This window comes from Pygocentrus nattereri, chromosome 15 (genome assembly GCF_015220715.1).
Source record: "Pygocentrus nattereri isolate fPygNat1 chromosome 15, fPygNat1.pri, whole genome shotgun sequence".
Lineage (NCBI taxonomy): Eukaryota > Metazoa > Chordata > Actinopteri > Characiformes > Serrasalmidae > Pygocentrus > Pygocentrus nattereri.
In genome coordinates this window covers 17,536,064-17,553,956 of record NC_051225.1, presented here as the reverse complement: position 1 = coordinate 17,553,956, position 17,893 = coordinate 17,536,064, and the positions used below count along the sequence as shown (strand labels likewise).

General features: G+C 46.3%; 1 protein-coding gene across 4 annotated transcripts in view; it reads right to left on the bottom strand.

Annotated features, from left to right (window-relative positions):
* dok4 (docking protein 4) overlaps positions 1-17,893 on the bottom strand; it is an 89,072-nt gene that overhangs the window by 32,414 nt on the left and 38,765 nt on the right. For 3 of the 4 annotated variants that reach the window (XM_037545150.1, XM_037545152.1, XM_017696502.2), the window contains exon 2: positions 17,092-17,386. In XM_037545150.1, coding sequence (XP_037401047.1) covers positions 17,092-17,157 — 66 coding nt within the window. In that variant the 5' untranslated portion in view covers positions 17,158-17,386. Of the gene's footprint in view, positions 1-7,577; positions 7,605-17,091; positions 17,387-17,893 lie in introns of those variants that run through there. The other variant, XM_037545151.1, reaches the window with a different exon arrangement.

Here is a 17,893-nt window from a genome sequence, read left to right as displayed (position 1 = left end):
AAAATTTAAAATATTAGACAACAAATTCAACCCACAGTATTTAATCCACCTTGGCTGTCATCTGACTTGGCTGATATAAAACAAGACACAGTTGTAGAAAAAAGGCTACAGCTCCCACAGCTACAGCTAGAGAAGATTATCTCCTCTGCAAATTGCACAACCTGCATACTCGATGCAATTCCCTCAAAATTACTCAAAGAAGTACTGCCAGTTATTATAAACCCTCTTTTAACTATAGTAAACTCGTCCCTTAGTATGGGCTATTTAGCCAAAGCTTTTAAACTAGCAGTTATCAAACCTCTGATCAAGAAACCAAATCTTGATGTTAGCGTTTTGTCAAATTATAGGCCTATTTCTAACTTGCCATTTATATCTAAGATCTTAGAAAAAGCTGTGGCCCAACAACTTAGTTCATATCTACATAAGAACCATGAAAAAATCCAATCTGGATTCAGGCCACATCACAGCACTGAGACAGCTCTAGTTAAGATAACTAATGATCTTCTTCTTGCCTCTGATCCCTGCTACATATCCCTGTTAGTGCTACTTGACCTCAGCGCAGCTTTCGATACAATAGACCACAATATTCTCCTAGAAAGGTTAGAATACATGGTTGGAATCACAGGGACAGCCCTATCATGGTTCAAATCTTACCTAACAGAACATTATCAGTTCGTGAGTGTAAACAATTTATCCTCCAACTATTCAAAAGTAAGTTTTGGAATTCCGCAAGGCTCTATTTTAGGGCCATTATTATTTACACTACATGTTACCGTTAGGCACAGTTATAATTAACCATGGCATTAACTTTCATTGTTATGCAGACGATATGCAACTGTACCTATCAGCCAAGCCTGATGACAAATACAAATGATGGATGTTATGGAACTTCCTCCTACTAAACAGTAAAAAAAAACAGAGGTTCTCCTTCTGGGTTGAAAACTGGCAAGAAGTAGTTACACCTGGCTCAGCAGCAAATTATCTTGTCCTCATAATTGATTTAGATGTATCATTCGATCAACACAGGCAGCATCACTAGAACAGATTTTCTACATCTTTGCAACATTGCCAAGATAAGAAATGCCCTACCTAGGCAGACTAGACTACTGTAACGCACTACTGTCAGGATGTACGAGCAGGAATCTAAGCAAACTTCAACTAGTCCAAAATGCTGCAGCCAGGGTCCTCACTAAAACTAGAAAATGTAATCATATCAGTCCAGTGTTATCATCACTTCAATGGCTGCCTGTTAAATTCCGTATTGATTATAAAATTCTTTTATTGACGTATAAAGCCCTACATGGGCTCGTTCCTGAGTACCTGCAAGACCTTATTTCCTATTACGAGCCATCACATCTACTCAGATCCCAGAGTGCTGGCTTATTAATAGCTCCTAGAATTCATAAGGCTGCAGCTGGGGGAAGAGCTTTTTCTTATAAAGCCCCCAAACTCTGGAATGATCTTCCAGAAAATGTTCGGGACTCAGACACAGTCTCAATCTTTAAAACTAGGCTGAAAACTCACTTTAGCTTTTGTTTAGCTCACTTTAGCTCAGTTTATCTTTTGGTAGGTAATGTCCCCCCTTAGATAAAGGCAGCAGATCCAGGGGTCCATGGACACAGTGAATTATAGTAAACTGAGACGCAGGTGCTGTCGCCAAACTGTTTCAAAGTGCTCTTGTGTCTGTATGTCCTTCTGGTTCTCTCCTTTTAGTTAAGCTGTCATAGTCAGATCTGCCAGGGTCATTAGCTACACTCTGGAAATGTTCACATTCCCTGTTTTTCGTACAATTTCGTACACATAATAAAACTAATTCCCTCTCCCTACCTTTTTTCCTTTTGTCCACGCCCCAGCTACTGCCACCTACCTTTGACTAGCTGCCCACCCTACACTGATGTTTTCATGGACTCCTAGCTATTACTACTACTAATACTCCTGCTATTAATATTAGTAGTATAATAACTCTGTAAGTAGTTTGACCAGAGGAGGATGGGTCCACCCCCTGGTGAGTCCTGGTTCCTCCCAAGGTTTCTTCCTCAGTTTCTGAGGGAGTTTTTCCTTGCCACTGTTGCCCCTGGGGTTTTTTACATTCTTGTTAAACTCTGTCTTTTCTAGAATTCTGTGAAGCTGCTTTGTGACAACATCTGTTGTAAAAAGCGCTACAAATAAATTTGATTTGATTTGAATGTTTACAAAGCCTTTATCAACAATATGCACGCAACTGCCCCCTGTTGGAAACCAATACAATATAAAGATTATTCCAAGTACAAAAAAACAGGAATTGGGAAGCTGTAATACAATTCCATCCGACAGTAATCACAATGCCATGAAAAATTATTTGCCTCCTCCTGATTTCTATTTTTGCATTGGTCACTCTACACTGTTTCAGATTCTATATAAAATAGAAAATAAGTTTTTTTAATGATGACGTCATTCACATAACAGAAGGAAAACAAGTTTGTAACACCCAAATCACCTACATAGCAATTAATAATCATTCCCAAACTTGTTCCCAAACAAAACCATATTGTTTGATCCCAATTATGTAAGGGTGGATGGCTCATCAGACTGAGGATAAGAACCCAGGCTGTATTCCAGGGCCTACCAGGTGAGTCATCACAGGTTTTGGGGACACAGGACCCAAGTGCCAAGCTTGTGTACAGCAAATGGATGACCTGAACTAAAGAACTTCAGCGCCTGATGAGTCCAGGGTGAGACGCTACCCATCGTGATCTGAGCGCAGCTGCGGAAGGAACAGCTAAAAAGTCCAGCCAAGATTTTTCTGAATTATCATGAACTAATCGTCAGTTCTCTTCAAGTTACTGATATTTGAGCCCCTCAGCACCAGGCGTCTCTGTCTCTCTCTCTCAGATAAAAAAGACCCCTCTGCTCGCGCCTCTGATACCCTTCAAAAATCAAACCTACGGTTGCCATGGAAACCTCGTACTCTGGCACCTGCTTGGTAAACTGACTACACCTGAGACCAAGCTCACACATGCACCCCCCCCCACACACATACGGGCAAACCCAGCACACACACAGGCATGCATGCACACCCCCCCTCACACATGCATGCACACCCCCACCCACACACGCACAGGCACACCCCCCACCTACACACACACACACACACACACACACCCAACAAACATGCCCACCACCCCACACACACCCACGCACACCCCTCAAACAAAAACGCACGTATAACCCCCAACCACCCGCACACACACGCACACCTCCCCTACTTGCATGCACCCCCCCACCACACCCACGCGCACACACACATACTCAACATGTATATATCCAAATACATTTGCATACACAAACATGTCATACAGACCTATTAGCTGTGCATCATTCGGTAAATGATCATTCTGTATACCTGTAAATAAAACTTCTAGATCGGACTTTCCGATAGGCTAAAACTCCTTATAAAAAAATACTATCCATGTTTTTTGCAGCTTCTTGTTTAAGTTTTCTGTTCCACCTTAAATGGCACTGCAGTTGTGATTAGCATCACAAACATCAGCAAACAGGCCAAAACAGCAAAACTGTGAAACAGCAAAAATAAGTTAATGTTACTCAGCTGTCAAGCAGAAACAGAGAAACCTGCTCATATCATGACTTTCAACTCTAGCTGAAGCTGAAGTTTTGGCAACTGCTTGTTAAAATTTTCCTGTTCCACCTTAAATGGCACAGCAGTTACATTGTGGCACCTGAGGCATTCACAAGAAGCAGCTGAATGTCCTGAGAGAATTTCATTAGAAAATGGTACCAGCATTAAATCAATAATATATATTAGGATATTCTGAGAGCCTAAATCAGCTGCTCAGAGCAGTGATTAACATGAGTCTGTACAGAATTAGCCTCCAAGTCTAAATCTATTAAATCTAATGTATTCAGCTCAACTCAGTTACATTTAGATATTTAGTTGAGGCATCTACAAAACATGAGCTCTCAAAATGAGGTGTTAACCCTTTTTCTTATCTTCCATCAGTATGAGGACATACAATTATTTTATCATTATGTTTTGCAGGTGTCGCTAAACATCACATCAACCTGCTCCACTTCACATCAGCAGTCTGACGTTATATCTTTCTGAGAGACGTTACCTCAATATAACAGATGAGGATGCAGGAACTTTATGAACTTGTCTTTAATGCTGTTAAAGCAAATTCACAAAACACTCAATATAAGAAACCCACACAGAGGGCAACAGAAGAAGAGAATGGGAGAAAAAAGGAGAGAGACAGAGAGAGAGAGAGCAAGAGAAAGAGAGAACGCAATTGAGAGCGAGAGAATGAGACTAAGAGCAAGAGAATGCAATTGAGAGCGAGAGACTGAGAGAACATGATTGAGATCGAGAGAACACGATTGAGAAAGTGAGAGCAAGAGAGATAAAGTGAGAGCGAGAAAGAGAAAGTGAGAGTGAGAGAGAGAAAGTGAGAGCAAGAGAGAGAAAGTAAGAGTGAGAGATTAGGGAGGAAGCCAGGGGAAAAAAAGGCTCTGACAATTTATAGAATATTCTACCTGAGGGAAGAACAAGCTCAGGGATCAAGTGTCAAAGGTATTTGACTGTTTGAGAGGAGAGTTCTAGCAGCGTCACCATTTAAAGTAACAAAAATATAAGAGGGCAGTCTTTGTGGTTGTATAATACAGGGTGGTTATAAACTTCAACAATGCAATGCTGGGAGACCGTGGATCCTATAGAAACAAAATCAAATAAAAGATTAAAGTCTGCTTTATTTCACTGAGAAAACTAATGGAATGTGAAATGCTGGCAGTGGCGGAATTGCCCACAGCAGCTTCCCTGAAAACAATGGAATATCCAGTTTGCTGTCGCCCATTTACCACCAGCATGTAAATGCAGTGCATGTCCTTTTGTGAGGAGCAGTGTTTGTGATTGTGTGAGTGTGGTTTGCGTGTGACGGCTCAAACTGCAAGACAATGGCTGACATGACAAATACACCTAATCGTCCTTCTGCTCAGTCGGAGCTCGTTTGAATAATCAGACATTGCCAGCCTCCTCACACTGCACATCTAACAATGACCAGTGGAGCTGAAATTTGGCCTGATCGTGAATTGAAGTCAGTGACAACCAAATCACGCTTAAAAATGCGCTAAAACTGCACAGTATGCAGAATAGCATCAGCCTTGTTTGTGAGAGGAGCAGAAGGCGAACTACAGCCCACAAGCTAAAAATACTGATGTAGTATAAATGTCGAGTGGTGTTTTATGGCAGTAAAGAGTGGAGAGTTCAAGGAACACTGTTTACAGAGCAGGTAGAAGATGGATTCCTTGTATGCATAATTTCAACCCTGGGGGTTCAGCTAATACCCTCTAAACAGGCTGTGTCACCAGAGACAAGGAAGGAAGTAAGTGAAGGAGACGGAGAGGAAGAGCGAGCAAGCCAGAGCTTAGCAGATTGGCTGATTGATCAGAGGTGCCTTGTTTTACAGGTTCTATCACCTGCTTTGTGTGACGTTTAATTGTGGAAGTTTAGTGCAAGGAAATATAAGTGACAGGCAATATGCAGCCTCAGTTCTGCCTCAGCCATGTTGAATGTTATAGTAATCCCTACCCTGGGGGGGGGGCATTATTACCACAGTCAGGTTTGGGCCAGCAGGCCTCAACAACAGGATCAGTTAGCTACATGACACCGGCAGGTTCATGCAGCGGTGACAAGGTTACAGACACACAGAGCCAGCATGGAAGGGACTCAGCAGTTAAACACCCGTAGCCCTAAGTGCGAGCTAATGAGTGATAACACAGCAGGTAGTGAAGGAACAAAGTGGGTTATAGTGCTAAATATGAGCTGAATGAAAGAAGCGGGCAGAGGCGCTTTGCCTCACAGTTGGACTTCATTTTGGCCGGTTGGCACACAGCTTTTTGAACCCTCATCCGATCCTCCCAAGAGGCTTTGGCTCTGCTAGGCATCTTGGAGTTGTCTCAGAATAACAGGACCATTATAACGAGGCCCAGTCAGATTAAAGCTGTCCTACAGCAAAACGACAGAAATCAATTAACGTCATTCAAAATCAAATTTAAAATGCCACAAAGCCCAGCTGCGTATGCTAAAACTCAATCTTGATGTCACTAGCTTGAGCCCTGGCCACTAAATTGTGGCTGCAGGTTAGCAGTGTTCAAAACAGAATCTCACTTATAAAGACAGCCAATTTTGTTTCTGGTTCAGGACTTTAGAAAACACAAATCTTTTGTCTTCATCCTGATAAATCCTTTTTTGAGTTGCCTTCGATCTGTTTCCTCATTTGTGTGCCTGCTGTCGTGCTGCTTACGAAAACCAATGCGGTGAAGGAGTTTGGCAGAGGAGCAATTAGGGTCGCTCCGCAGTGGCATTAGAGTACAGGGATATGGGGGCCGTCAGTCCGGGAACAGAATGCTAAGCAGCTCTCTGATTTCTGATTAGACTGATTGGGGCTCTTCGTTTCTAAGTCAGCCGGGGGGGCTTGGTGGGGAGGACGGAGGGACGTACAGAGGGAGAGAGGGGAGGTGAGGTAGAGAGGCATACAGGGTGGTTAATTAGCTCCTTCAGGGTCTTGTGAGAAGCTGGGTGAGTGAGGTGAAAGGGGGAAAGAAAGGGGGAAGGGGGATGGAGACAGATCAGTGTTCTGAAACGCTAGAAATGGTGTGTGTGTGTGTGTGTGTGTGTGTTTATGGATGTGTGTGGCCAAGGAGACATGCACAGATGCTTGAAGGCAGTGTCTGTAGGGCATGAGCTGTGGCACAGACAGCAGGTGACAACATCTACAGCTGAAGGGACGAGCCAGACAAGAGTCTGTGTTGTGTGTCTATTTTGTATAGTTAAGATCCCAAATCAAGAAAAAGTTCTTCCTCACTTTTTTTGAAACTGAAGAGTTTGACGTATGTAAACACAGACAAAGTTTCAAAACATACTGTTCACTCCTCAGTCCATTCAATTCAAATATGGAAACTAAAAAACAGTTGTGAATTCATTACTTTCATCATCATGAAAACTAAGGTGAGACATAATACAGAACAGCCCATCAGAACTGAGGCCACACACATGCAATCGTATAGTGCAGACTTACCCTTGGTTAAATTATGTTTTGTTGATTTCATAAAAATACAGCATAACGTGAAATATGCCATGAAAATGCACACAGACGACATTCTATGGTTTACTTTTTCCATCCCAATATGTTAAATTCAGCACAGAAACAGTAATTGTGCATTAAAATGTGGTGAAGCGTATTCCCTGTAGAGGATAGGCTAAATTATTTTAATGCAGAAAATCAACAAGACATGTAATATTACCATCCATATATAATGGTCTATGACTGCACATAAAACCACACCACCATTATAAAGGGACCTCTTTGGGATGAAAAAATCAAATGCAAGGAAAAATGTAGAATATGGACCCTTTAAAGCATCTCTTCTTCCTTCACTCACAAGGCAAACTGCCCTCACGAGAGCGAGTCTCGCTAAAATCACTCACAAAATGTCAACAATCATCTCTATCAGCAGTCAATACAGTGAAATTAAAAAGACAATCTGGCAAGCCTTCCATCGAAGAGACGAGGCAGTGGACTTACAGGAAAATGCATTCCTTCCTTTCCTCGGAGGAAAGTTCCACAGTCGACAGAGACGCCGCAGAGATGGCTTTGTCACAGCTCAGACTGAAATGCAAACGCCACCACACACTGTGTGCCTCTGCCGAGCCAGAGAAACGGCAGCAGTTGGGATGTAAATAGCTTTAGCCCCACATAAGCAGGGATTTATGATATTGGGCTCGCATTACGTGCGAAAGAATAATATTGAGCAGCCGAGGGAAATCGACTTACAATTAGGAAAACCAGTCGTTAAATCATGCGAGAAGCAACAGCATCCAATTTTACTCAATGCAGCTGGAGGAGAGAGGTGAAGACATACACACACATACACACACATGCACGCACACACACCCGCGCACACAAATGCACGCACACACACATGCACACATACAGACACGCCCACATACAGATGTGCGTGCACACACACACACACACACATACAGACGCATACAGACGCACCCGCACATGCACACACGCACACACACATACAGACGCGTGCACACACACACGCGCGCATGCACAAAGATACACACACACTCACCCACACACTTGCATGCATGCATGCACACACACACACACACACACGCACATACATGCACGCACGCACACATTTACACACGTGCACACACGCACACATACACATGCACACACACACACAGAAACATGTAGACACATACACACGTGCACACAAACACACACACGTGCACAAACACATACGTGCATATGCACACATAAATGCACGCACACAAGCACACGGACATATATGCTACACGTAACTCACATACACATATATATGCAATCACACACACATGCAAACATGCACACACATACACACAAACAAGCGCACACATATATGCACATATACACACGAATATACACACACACGCATTTGCACACACACACACACAAAGTGCACACACACAATGGATGTTTGGGTATAATAGAATAGAGAGAAAGAGCGGGACAGAGAGAAAGAGAGAGAGGAAAAAAAGGAACAAGGAGGAGGAGGTGCATAATGGAAGGATGGAGAGACGAATCCTCAGGTAATCCACTGCTGTTCTCCCACAGACAGCTTTGTGTCACAGCCCTTCTGCTGCCACGGTAACGACAATCCTGCTGACTAACAGACCAGAGTTCACCTTAAGCATACACAGCCACTCAAGCCTCAGCATGGAGTATCCGCTGAGCTGCTAAGAAGTGGCCAGTTATTCAGGTTCATTGCCATTGCATTGGACCATTTGAAGACCATTTTCTTTAACCTTCTGTGACTGACCATCGCACTTTACATACTTAATAACTTCCACTGTAAGGATGTAATGATTAACCATTAACCGAAAAACAACTGTTCAACTGATCCTGTCAGTAAAAATGGAAATTTACTTTCCATTAAATGATCATTCATACTTAAATAGGTGGATTTTTAAAGGTTTAGCCCTAGATAAATAATGTTAATTAATAAAGAGCATAGCTAAAAAGTATAGTGTTTGGGATGATAATGATGTACCAACATGATGTGCAATGTCAAAAGCACACATCCACAAGCAATAAAACAGGCAACTATTTCCTTCATGTTCTCTGAGTGAAAGTGTGCAGAATCACAGAAGAGGATGACGAATTGAGATAATGTTGTGCCAAAAGTCTCAAAATAAAATCCATCCATCATCTTCCGCTTCTCCGGGGTTCGGGTCGCGGGGGCAGCATCCTGAGCAATGAAGCCCAGACCTCCCTTTCCCCAGCCACTTCCACTAGCTCCCTGGGAGGGATTCCGAGGCGCTCCCAGGCCAGCTGGGCGATATAGTCATGCCAGCGTGTCCTGGGTCTTCCCCGGGGTCTCCTCCCCGGTGGACTTGCCTGTGACACCTCCCAAGGGAGGCGTCCAGGAGGCATCCTAACAAGATGCCCGAACCACCTCAACTGGCTCCTCTCGACGTGAAGAAGCAGCGGCTCTACTCCGAGTCCCTCCCGGATGACCGAACTTCTCACCCTATCTCTAAGGGAGAGTCTAGCCACCCTGCGGAGGAAACTCATTTTGGCCGCTAACTCCTCCACTTGAGGCAAGAGCTCATCCCCGACCCAGAGAGGGCTCTCCACCCTTTCCCGCGTGAGAGCCATGGCCTCGGATTTGGAGGCACTGATCCTCATCCCGGCCGCTTCACACTCGGCTGCAAACCGATCCAGTGAAAGCTGAAGTTCACGACCTGATGTCCCCAATAGGACCACATCATCTGCAAACAGCAGCGGTGTGACCCTGAGGTCACCAAACCGGACACCCTCCATCCCCTGACTGCGCCTAGAAATTCTATCCATAAAAATTATGAATAGAATCGGTGACAAAGAGCAGCCCTGACGGAGTCCAACTCTCACTGGGAAAAAGTCTGGCTTACTGCCGGCCATGCGAACCAAACTCCTGCTTTGTTTGTACAGGGCCTGAATGGCTCGTAGCAAAGAGCCATGTACCCCGTACTCCCGAAGCACCTCCCACAGAATACCCCGGGCAACACAGTCGAATGCCTTCTCCAAATCCACAAAGCACATGTGGACTGGTTGGGCAAGCTCCCATGAACCCTCCAGAATCCTGGAGAGGGTAAAGAGTTGGTCCAGTGTTCCACGACCAGGACGGAACCCGCACTGCTCCTCCTGAATCTGAGGTTCGACTATAAGCCGGACTATCTTCTCCAGTACCCCTGCATAGACCTTACCAGGGAGGCTGAGGAGTGTGATTCCCCTGTAGTTGGAACACATCCCTTTTTTAAAAAGAGGCACCACCACCCCAGTCTGCCAATCCAGTGGCACCACCCCCGATGTCCACACAATGTTGAAAAGGTGTGTCAGCCAAGACAGCCCCACAACATCCAGAGCCTTGAGGAACTCGGGACGGATCTCATCCACCCCTGCAGCCCTGCCGCCAAGGAGCTTTTTAACTACCTTAGCGACTTCGGCCTCAGTAATGGACAAGCCTATTCCCGTGTCCCCAGACTCTGCCTCCTCACTGGAGAACGTGTTGGTGGGATTGAGAAGGTCCTCAAAGTATTCCTTCCACCGCCCAATGACGTCTTCAGTCGAAGTCAGCAGCACACCATCTCCACTATATACAGTGCTAGTGGCACACTGCTTTCCCCTTCTGAGTCGCCTGACGGTTTGCCAGAATCTTTTCGGAGCCGACTTAAAGTCACTTTCCAAGGCCTCACCGAACTCTTCCCACACCCGGGTTTTTGCCTTGGCAACGACTGAAGCCGCAGATCGCTTGGCCCGTCGATACCTGCCAGCTGCCTCTGGTGTCCTACAGGCCAACCATGTCCGGTAGGACTCCTTCTTCAGCTTGACGGCATCTCTCACCTGGGGTGTCCACCACCGGGTTCGAGGATTACCGCCCCGACAGGCACCAACTACCTTGCGACCACAGCTACAGTCAGCCGCTTCAACAATGGAGGAGCGGAACATGGCCCATTCTGAGTCAATGTCCCCCACCTCCCCCGATATCTTGTCAAAGTTCTGACGGAGGTGTGAGTTGAAGATCAATCTGACAGGTTCTTCTGCCAGACGTTCCCAGCAAACCCTCACTATACGTTTGGGTTTGCCTGGTCTGACTGGCATCTTCCCCCACCACCTGATCCAACTCACCACCAGGTGGTGATCAGTTGACAGTTCAGCTCCTCTCTTTACCCGAGTGTCCAATCCACATGGCCGCAAGTCCGCTGACACGACTACAAAGTCAATCATTGAACTGCGGCCTAGGGTGTCCTGGTGCCATGTGCACTTATGGACATCCTATGTTCAAACATGGTGTTCGTTATGGACAAACTGTGGTTTGCACAGAAGTCCAAAAACTGAACACCACTCGGGTTCAGATCAGAGAGGCCATTCCTCCCAATCACACCCCTTCAGGTCTTACTGTCGTTGCCCACGTGAGCGTTGAAGTCCCCCAGTAGGACAATCGAGTCTCCAGGAGGAGCACCTTCAAGCACCCCTCCCAAGGACTCTATGAAGGCTGGGTATTCTGAGCTGCTGTTCGGTGCATAAGCACAGACAACAGTCAGGACCCGTTCCCCAACCCGAAGGCGTAGGGAAGCTACCCTCTCGTCCACCAGGGAAAACCCCAACATACAGGCGCCGAGTCGAGGGGCTATGAGAAAGCCCACACCTGCCCGCCGCCTCTCACCATGGGCAACTCCAGAAAAGAAAAAAGTCCAGCCCCTCTCAAGGAGATTGGACCCAGAGCCCAAGCTGTGTGTTGAGGTGAGCCCGACTATATCTAGCCGGTATCTCTCAACCTCGCGCACCAACTCAGGCTCCTTCCCCGCCAGTGAGGTAACGTTCCAAGTTCCAAAAGCCAGTTTCAGCAACCGAGGATCAGAACGCCAAGGCCCACGCCTTCGGACACTGCCCGATCCACAATGCACCACACCCCTACTACTGCCCCTCCCATCGGTGGTGGGTCGATCGGAGGGGGGACTCATGCAGCTCCTTCGGGCTGGGCCCGGCCGGGCACCATGAGTGAATGCCCAGCCACCAGACGCTCGCTGGCGAGCCCCTCCCCCAGGCCTGGCTCCAGGGTGGGGCCCCGGTAACCCTGATCCGGGCAGGGTACACAAGTCCGGTTTTGTTGTCCTCATAGGGGTGGTTATGGATCACACTTTGTCTGGCCTGTCACCTAGGACCAGACCCTACCAGGAGCTTTTGCTCCAGACAACATAGCTCCTAGGGTCCTTCAAGCACACAAACCTCTCCACCACGATAAGGTGGTGATCCATGGAGAGGCAAAATAAAATCGTCAAGCAAAATGTTAAGCAACAAAATGTCAAAAATATGTTGCAAATACAAATAATGAGAGGTAAATCCCACCCATTTTTAAAGATTACTAGTCATTTTCACTCCTTTTAATATGATTCCTTTGATTTAATTTTTTCTATTTGCTTTTTTGCAGAAACATTTTTGCTTCTGGAATTGATAATTTACTTCTAAAATCTTGAGTTTTTGCACATTTTCACAAGGGGCAGGCTTTAGAAGAGGGCATTCATCTGTACAGTCCATTGGTAAACTGATTTAGGAGTGACAGGTGTTTTGACACATATCCACACCCACTAAACAGGCCATAAACCGCGCCCTCCAACTTGGTGGATCAACTCATGCTGAGTGCAGCATTGCACTGGCATGTTCAACATTATAAACAAAGTTTGCTGTATTTCTTTATAAATTATTACTGTACCACATTTTCAAGGTAATCTGTCTCCCTGTGTTAAATATATAAGTATATCGGTAAGCTGTTACCCATACTACACCCTACAGCCATAAAACAGACAGTCATGTTTAATCACTAAAATATGGAATGAAGTCAAGATGTCATGTTTGTCCATCATGTTCTGAGGTTTATGAAATTTTTTTTGATAACATCTAAAACCAGCTTCCTATTTCAGAATGGCAGTTTAACATTAGATATTCAAGCTATTTAAGCTCACCTTAGAGGGCACTACTATCTAGAAACCCAAAAGCTGGTACAGCTTCGTTCAACAACTTTGTGATTCAGTGTTCATATTGTTTAATGTTTGGGCAACACAGGACCCTAAAAAAGTGTCACCTTAATAATCTGAACAGAAGCCGAAAAACAAATCACGATGACAGACATGCCTTTTCAAATGCTACACAGTTCAACACATTACACCATGTTGCTGCTGGTTTATGGCTCATGGAGTTGGTGTGGCTACATATTAGAAGACCTGTGACTCCAAAACAATTGATCAATAGACTGGGCAGGTGAATGCAAAAAGAAAGCATCAACAAAATTAGCAAATAACAAAAACTTTTAGTTTTTTATTCATTGAAAAATAAAATTGTTGTGGCTCATGAGCAGCGCAACCATCTTGGAGATCGCAAGCCTGATAGTTGGTGATGCCACAGTCAACCTTGTCAGGAAGCAGAAATGAGTGATTGGAGAAGACCTATCTACCGAGTGGAACTGAACAAAATGCAAAAAATAATACAACATAAGCATGACAGGAATATTAAAAACAAAAGAAACCTTATTTACCAATCTTAACATGATAGCAATGGTAAGACTGTGGCAGTGCTGCAAATGTGCATGCACTGGTGTTACAGGAGCTACAGGCAGGTGGTGTAGAGCTGAAGGTTGACATTTCTGGCAGAGGTGGAACGTAAAATCGTAATGAGGTCTCAGAGCTAAAAAAGTGAGGTTAAAAGCCTGCTTTGCAGACAATTTAACCTTCAGCACCCCCTTTATCTGTTCACAAACCTCTCAGCAGGGAAGAACAGTTCTGTTTCTGGCAAAATATTAGTTAGTGAATGAAAAAGTTCATGAATGTGTGAGGCTTGACTTACTACTAAGAAAAATATAATGAAACTACCTGTGACCACATTTCACAAAACTTAAAAATAAGACATTTTCACAGCCTCCATTCTGCCACTTTACTCCAGCACAGAAACATACCCTAAAGGCCCCAATGCCAAACACATCACCAGTTGCTCGTAGCTAATCAGCACTTTCGCTTTTCAAAAAGAAGGTAAAGAGCTATAACTAAACCAAAATGCACAAAAAGAAGAAATTGTCCAAAACATATTTAAGGTGCCTCTCCATGGCTCACCATCTTATCGTGGTGGAGGGGTTTGTGTGCTTGAATGATCCTAGGAGCTATGTTGTCTGGAGCAAAAGCTCCTGGTAGGGTCTCCCATGGCAAACTGGTCCTAGGTGACAGGCCAGACAAAGTGTGATCCATAATCACCCCTATGAAAACAAGAAAGCAGGACTTGTGTACCCTGCCCGGATCAGGGTTACCGGGGCCCCACCCTGGAGCCAGGCCTGGGGGAGGGGCTCGCCAGCGAGCATCTGGTGGCCGGGCATTCACTCATGGTGCCCAGCCGGGCCCAGCCCGAAGGAGCTACATGAGTCCCCCCTCCCATCAACCCACCACCGATGGGAGGGGCAGTAGTAGGGGTGCGGTGCATTGTGGATCGAAGGCGTGGGCCTTGGCGTTCTGATCCTCGGTTGCTGAAACTGGCTTTTGGAACTTGGAACGTTACCTCACTGGCGGGGAAGGAGCCTGAGTTGGTGCGCGTGGTTGAGAGATACCGGCTAGATATAGTCGGGCTCACCTCAACACACAGCTTGGGCTCTGGGTCCAATCTCCTTGAGAGGGGCTGGATTTTATTCTTTTCTGGAGTTGCCCATGGTGAGAGGCAGTGGGCAGGTGTGGGCTTTCTCATAGCCCCTCGACTCGGCGCCTGTATGTTGGGGTTTTCCCCAGTGGACGAGAGGGTAGCTACCCTTTGGGTTGGGGAATGGGTCCTGACTGCTTATGCACCGAACAGCAGTTCAGAGCACCCAGCCTTCCTAGAGTCCTTGGGAGGGGTGCTTGAAAGTGCTCCTCCTGGAGACTCGATTGTCCTACTGGGGGACTTCAACGCTCACGTGGGCAATGACAGTAAGACCTGGAGATGTGTGATTGGGAGGAATGGCCTCTCTGATCTGTGGTGTTCAGTTTTGGACTTCTGTGCAAACCACAGTTTGTCCATAACGAACACCATGTTTGAACACAAGGATGTCCATAAGTGCACATGGCACCAGGACACCCTAGGCCGCAGTTCAATGATTGACTTTGTAGTCGTGTCAGCGGACTTGCGGCCATGTGTATTGGACACTCGGGTAAAGAGAGGAGCTGAGCTGAGTTGGATCAAGTGGTGGGGGAAGATGCCGGTCAGACCAGGCAAACCCAAACGTATAGTGAGGGTTTGCTGGGAACATCTGGCAGAAGAACCTGTCAGATTGATCTTCAACTCACACCTCCGTCAGAACTTTGACCAGATATCGGGGGAGGTGAGGGACATTGACTCAGAATGGGCCATGTTCCGCTCCTCCATTGTTGAAGTGGCTGACTGTAGCTGTGGTCACAAGGTAGTTGGTGCCTGTCGGGGCGCTAATCCTCGAACCCGAGGACACCCCAGGTGAGAGATGCCGTCAAGCTGAAGAAGATGTCCTACCGGGCATGGTTGGCCTGTGGGACACCAGAGGCAGCTGGCAGGTATCGACAGGCCAAGCGATCTGCGGCTTCAGTCGTTGCCAAGGCAAAAGCCTGGGTGTGGGAAGAGTTCAGTGAGGCCTTGGAAAGTGACTTTAAGTCGGCTCCGAAAAGATTCTGGCAAACCGTCAGGCAACTCAGAAGGGGAAAGCAGTGTGCCACTGGCACTGTATATAGTGGAGATGGTGTGCTGCTGACTTCGACTGAAGATGTCATTGGGCGGTGGAAGGAATACTTTGAGGACCTTCTCAATCCCACCAACACGTTCTCCAGTGAGGAGGTACAGTGAGGAGGCAGAGTCTGGGGACACAGGAATAGGCTTGTCCATTACTGAGGCCGAAGTCGCTAAGGTTAAGAAGCTCCTTGGCGGCAGGGCTCCAGGGGTGGATGAGATCCGTCCCGAGTTCCTCAAGGATCTGGATGATGTGGGGCTGTCTTGGCTGACACGCCTTTTCAACATTGCGTGGACATTGGGGGCGGTGCCACTGGATTGGCAGACGGGTGGTGGTGCCTCTTTTTAAAAAGGGGGACCAGAGGGTTTGTTCCAACTACACTCCCTGGTAAGGTCTATGCAGGGGTACTGGAGAAGAGAGTCCGGCTTATAGTCGAACCTCAGATTCAGGAGGAGCTTCAGGATTCAGGAGTCAGGATTCAGGAGGAGCTCTCGGAGTACGGGGTACATGGCTCTATGCTCCATTCAGGCCCTGTACAAACAAAGCAGGAGTTTGGTTCGCATGGCCGGCAGTAAGTCAGACTCGTTCCCAGTGAGAGTTGGACTCCGTCAGGCCTGCCCTTTGTCACCGATTCTATTCATAATTTTTATGGATAGAATTTCTAGACGCACTCAGGGGATGGAGGGTGTCCGGTTTGGTGACCTCAAGGTCACATCGCTGCTGTTTGCAGATGATGTGGTCCAATTGGGGACATCAGGCCGTGAACTTCAGCTTTCGCTGGATCGGTTTACAGCCGAGTGTGAAGCGGCCGGGATGAGGATCACTACCTCCAAATCCGAGGCCATGGTTCTCACGCGGGAAAGGGTGGCGAGCCCTCTCTTGGTCGGGGATGAGCTCTTGCCTCAAGTGGAGGAGTTTAAGTATCTCAGGGTCTTGTTCACGAGTGATGGTACAAGGCAGTGGGAGACTGACAGGCGGATTGGTGCTGGGTCAGCAGTGATGCGGGCTCTTTACCGGTCTGTTGTGGTAAAGAAAGAGCTGAGCCATAAGGCAAGGCTCTCGATTTACTGGTCGATCTACGTTCCCACCCTCACCTATGGTCATGAGCTTTGGGTAATGACAGAAAGAATGAGATCGCGAATACAAGCAGCCGAAATGAGTTTCCTCCGCAGGGTGTCTGGACTCTGGAAACATACCTTCTCACTGCCAGCAAAGACTAGTAGGAGGTACCATGATAAACTACAATTACTGCAGTGATCATTTTGATCACAATCAAATTTTGTTGCCTCCACTCACCCCCAGCTTCCTGCTCCGCATGCGGACGTAGCCTTGCTTGACAATGTCATTGAAGTTGGAGGCCATCTCTGAGGCACCTGGGAGCTGCTGCAGCCGATGGACGCTGGCATCCAGCCCTTCTGTTCCCTCCGTCTGCCGTTCCAACCAAACACCTCCTTTCACTCTCTCTCACTTCTTCTCCTGCTTCAGTCTTCACTTGGTTCTTGCTCTCCCAGATATTTGATCTCACCCGGTGAAGAAACAAAGCCCTCAGCGCATCTGGGGTCCTGGGTCTCTCATCGCTCCAGCATGATCTCTGCAAAGGAACGAGAAAAAAGGCAAACATCTATTATTGATGCTCTATTCCTGGAGAAGGAGGTTGCCCATGCAGGCATGCAACATGACCATAGATTATTCATTGACTTGCCAGACATGGTCTTTCAGGGCACGAGGCTTGCCCATCATGTGATTTCACTGACCAGGCATTTCTTTTTCAGGTTACTTGAACCTGACTTCTTCAGGTATTTGTGGCAGACTTCCAAGAAAATATGGCAAAGGTGAAAAAAGTCTAATAGTTTTAGAGCTAATTCTTAACCAAATTCTGACACGACAATCTCAGTTGTAAAATACACTCAACAAACAATTTCATTTGTGATGAAAAAGAAATCACCCACTGATAAATTATTGAAACTGTGGTTGGAGCAGAGCTGCTTGAACATACTGGGAGGGACCAAGCATAAAGCATTCATTTACTTCTGGTAAAGTACCATAAGTGGTTATATAAAGTAATAGCACTAAACATACAGCATAAATCTTTGAAGCT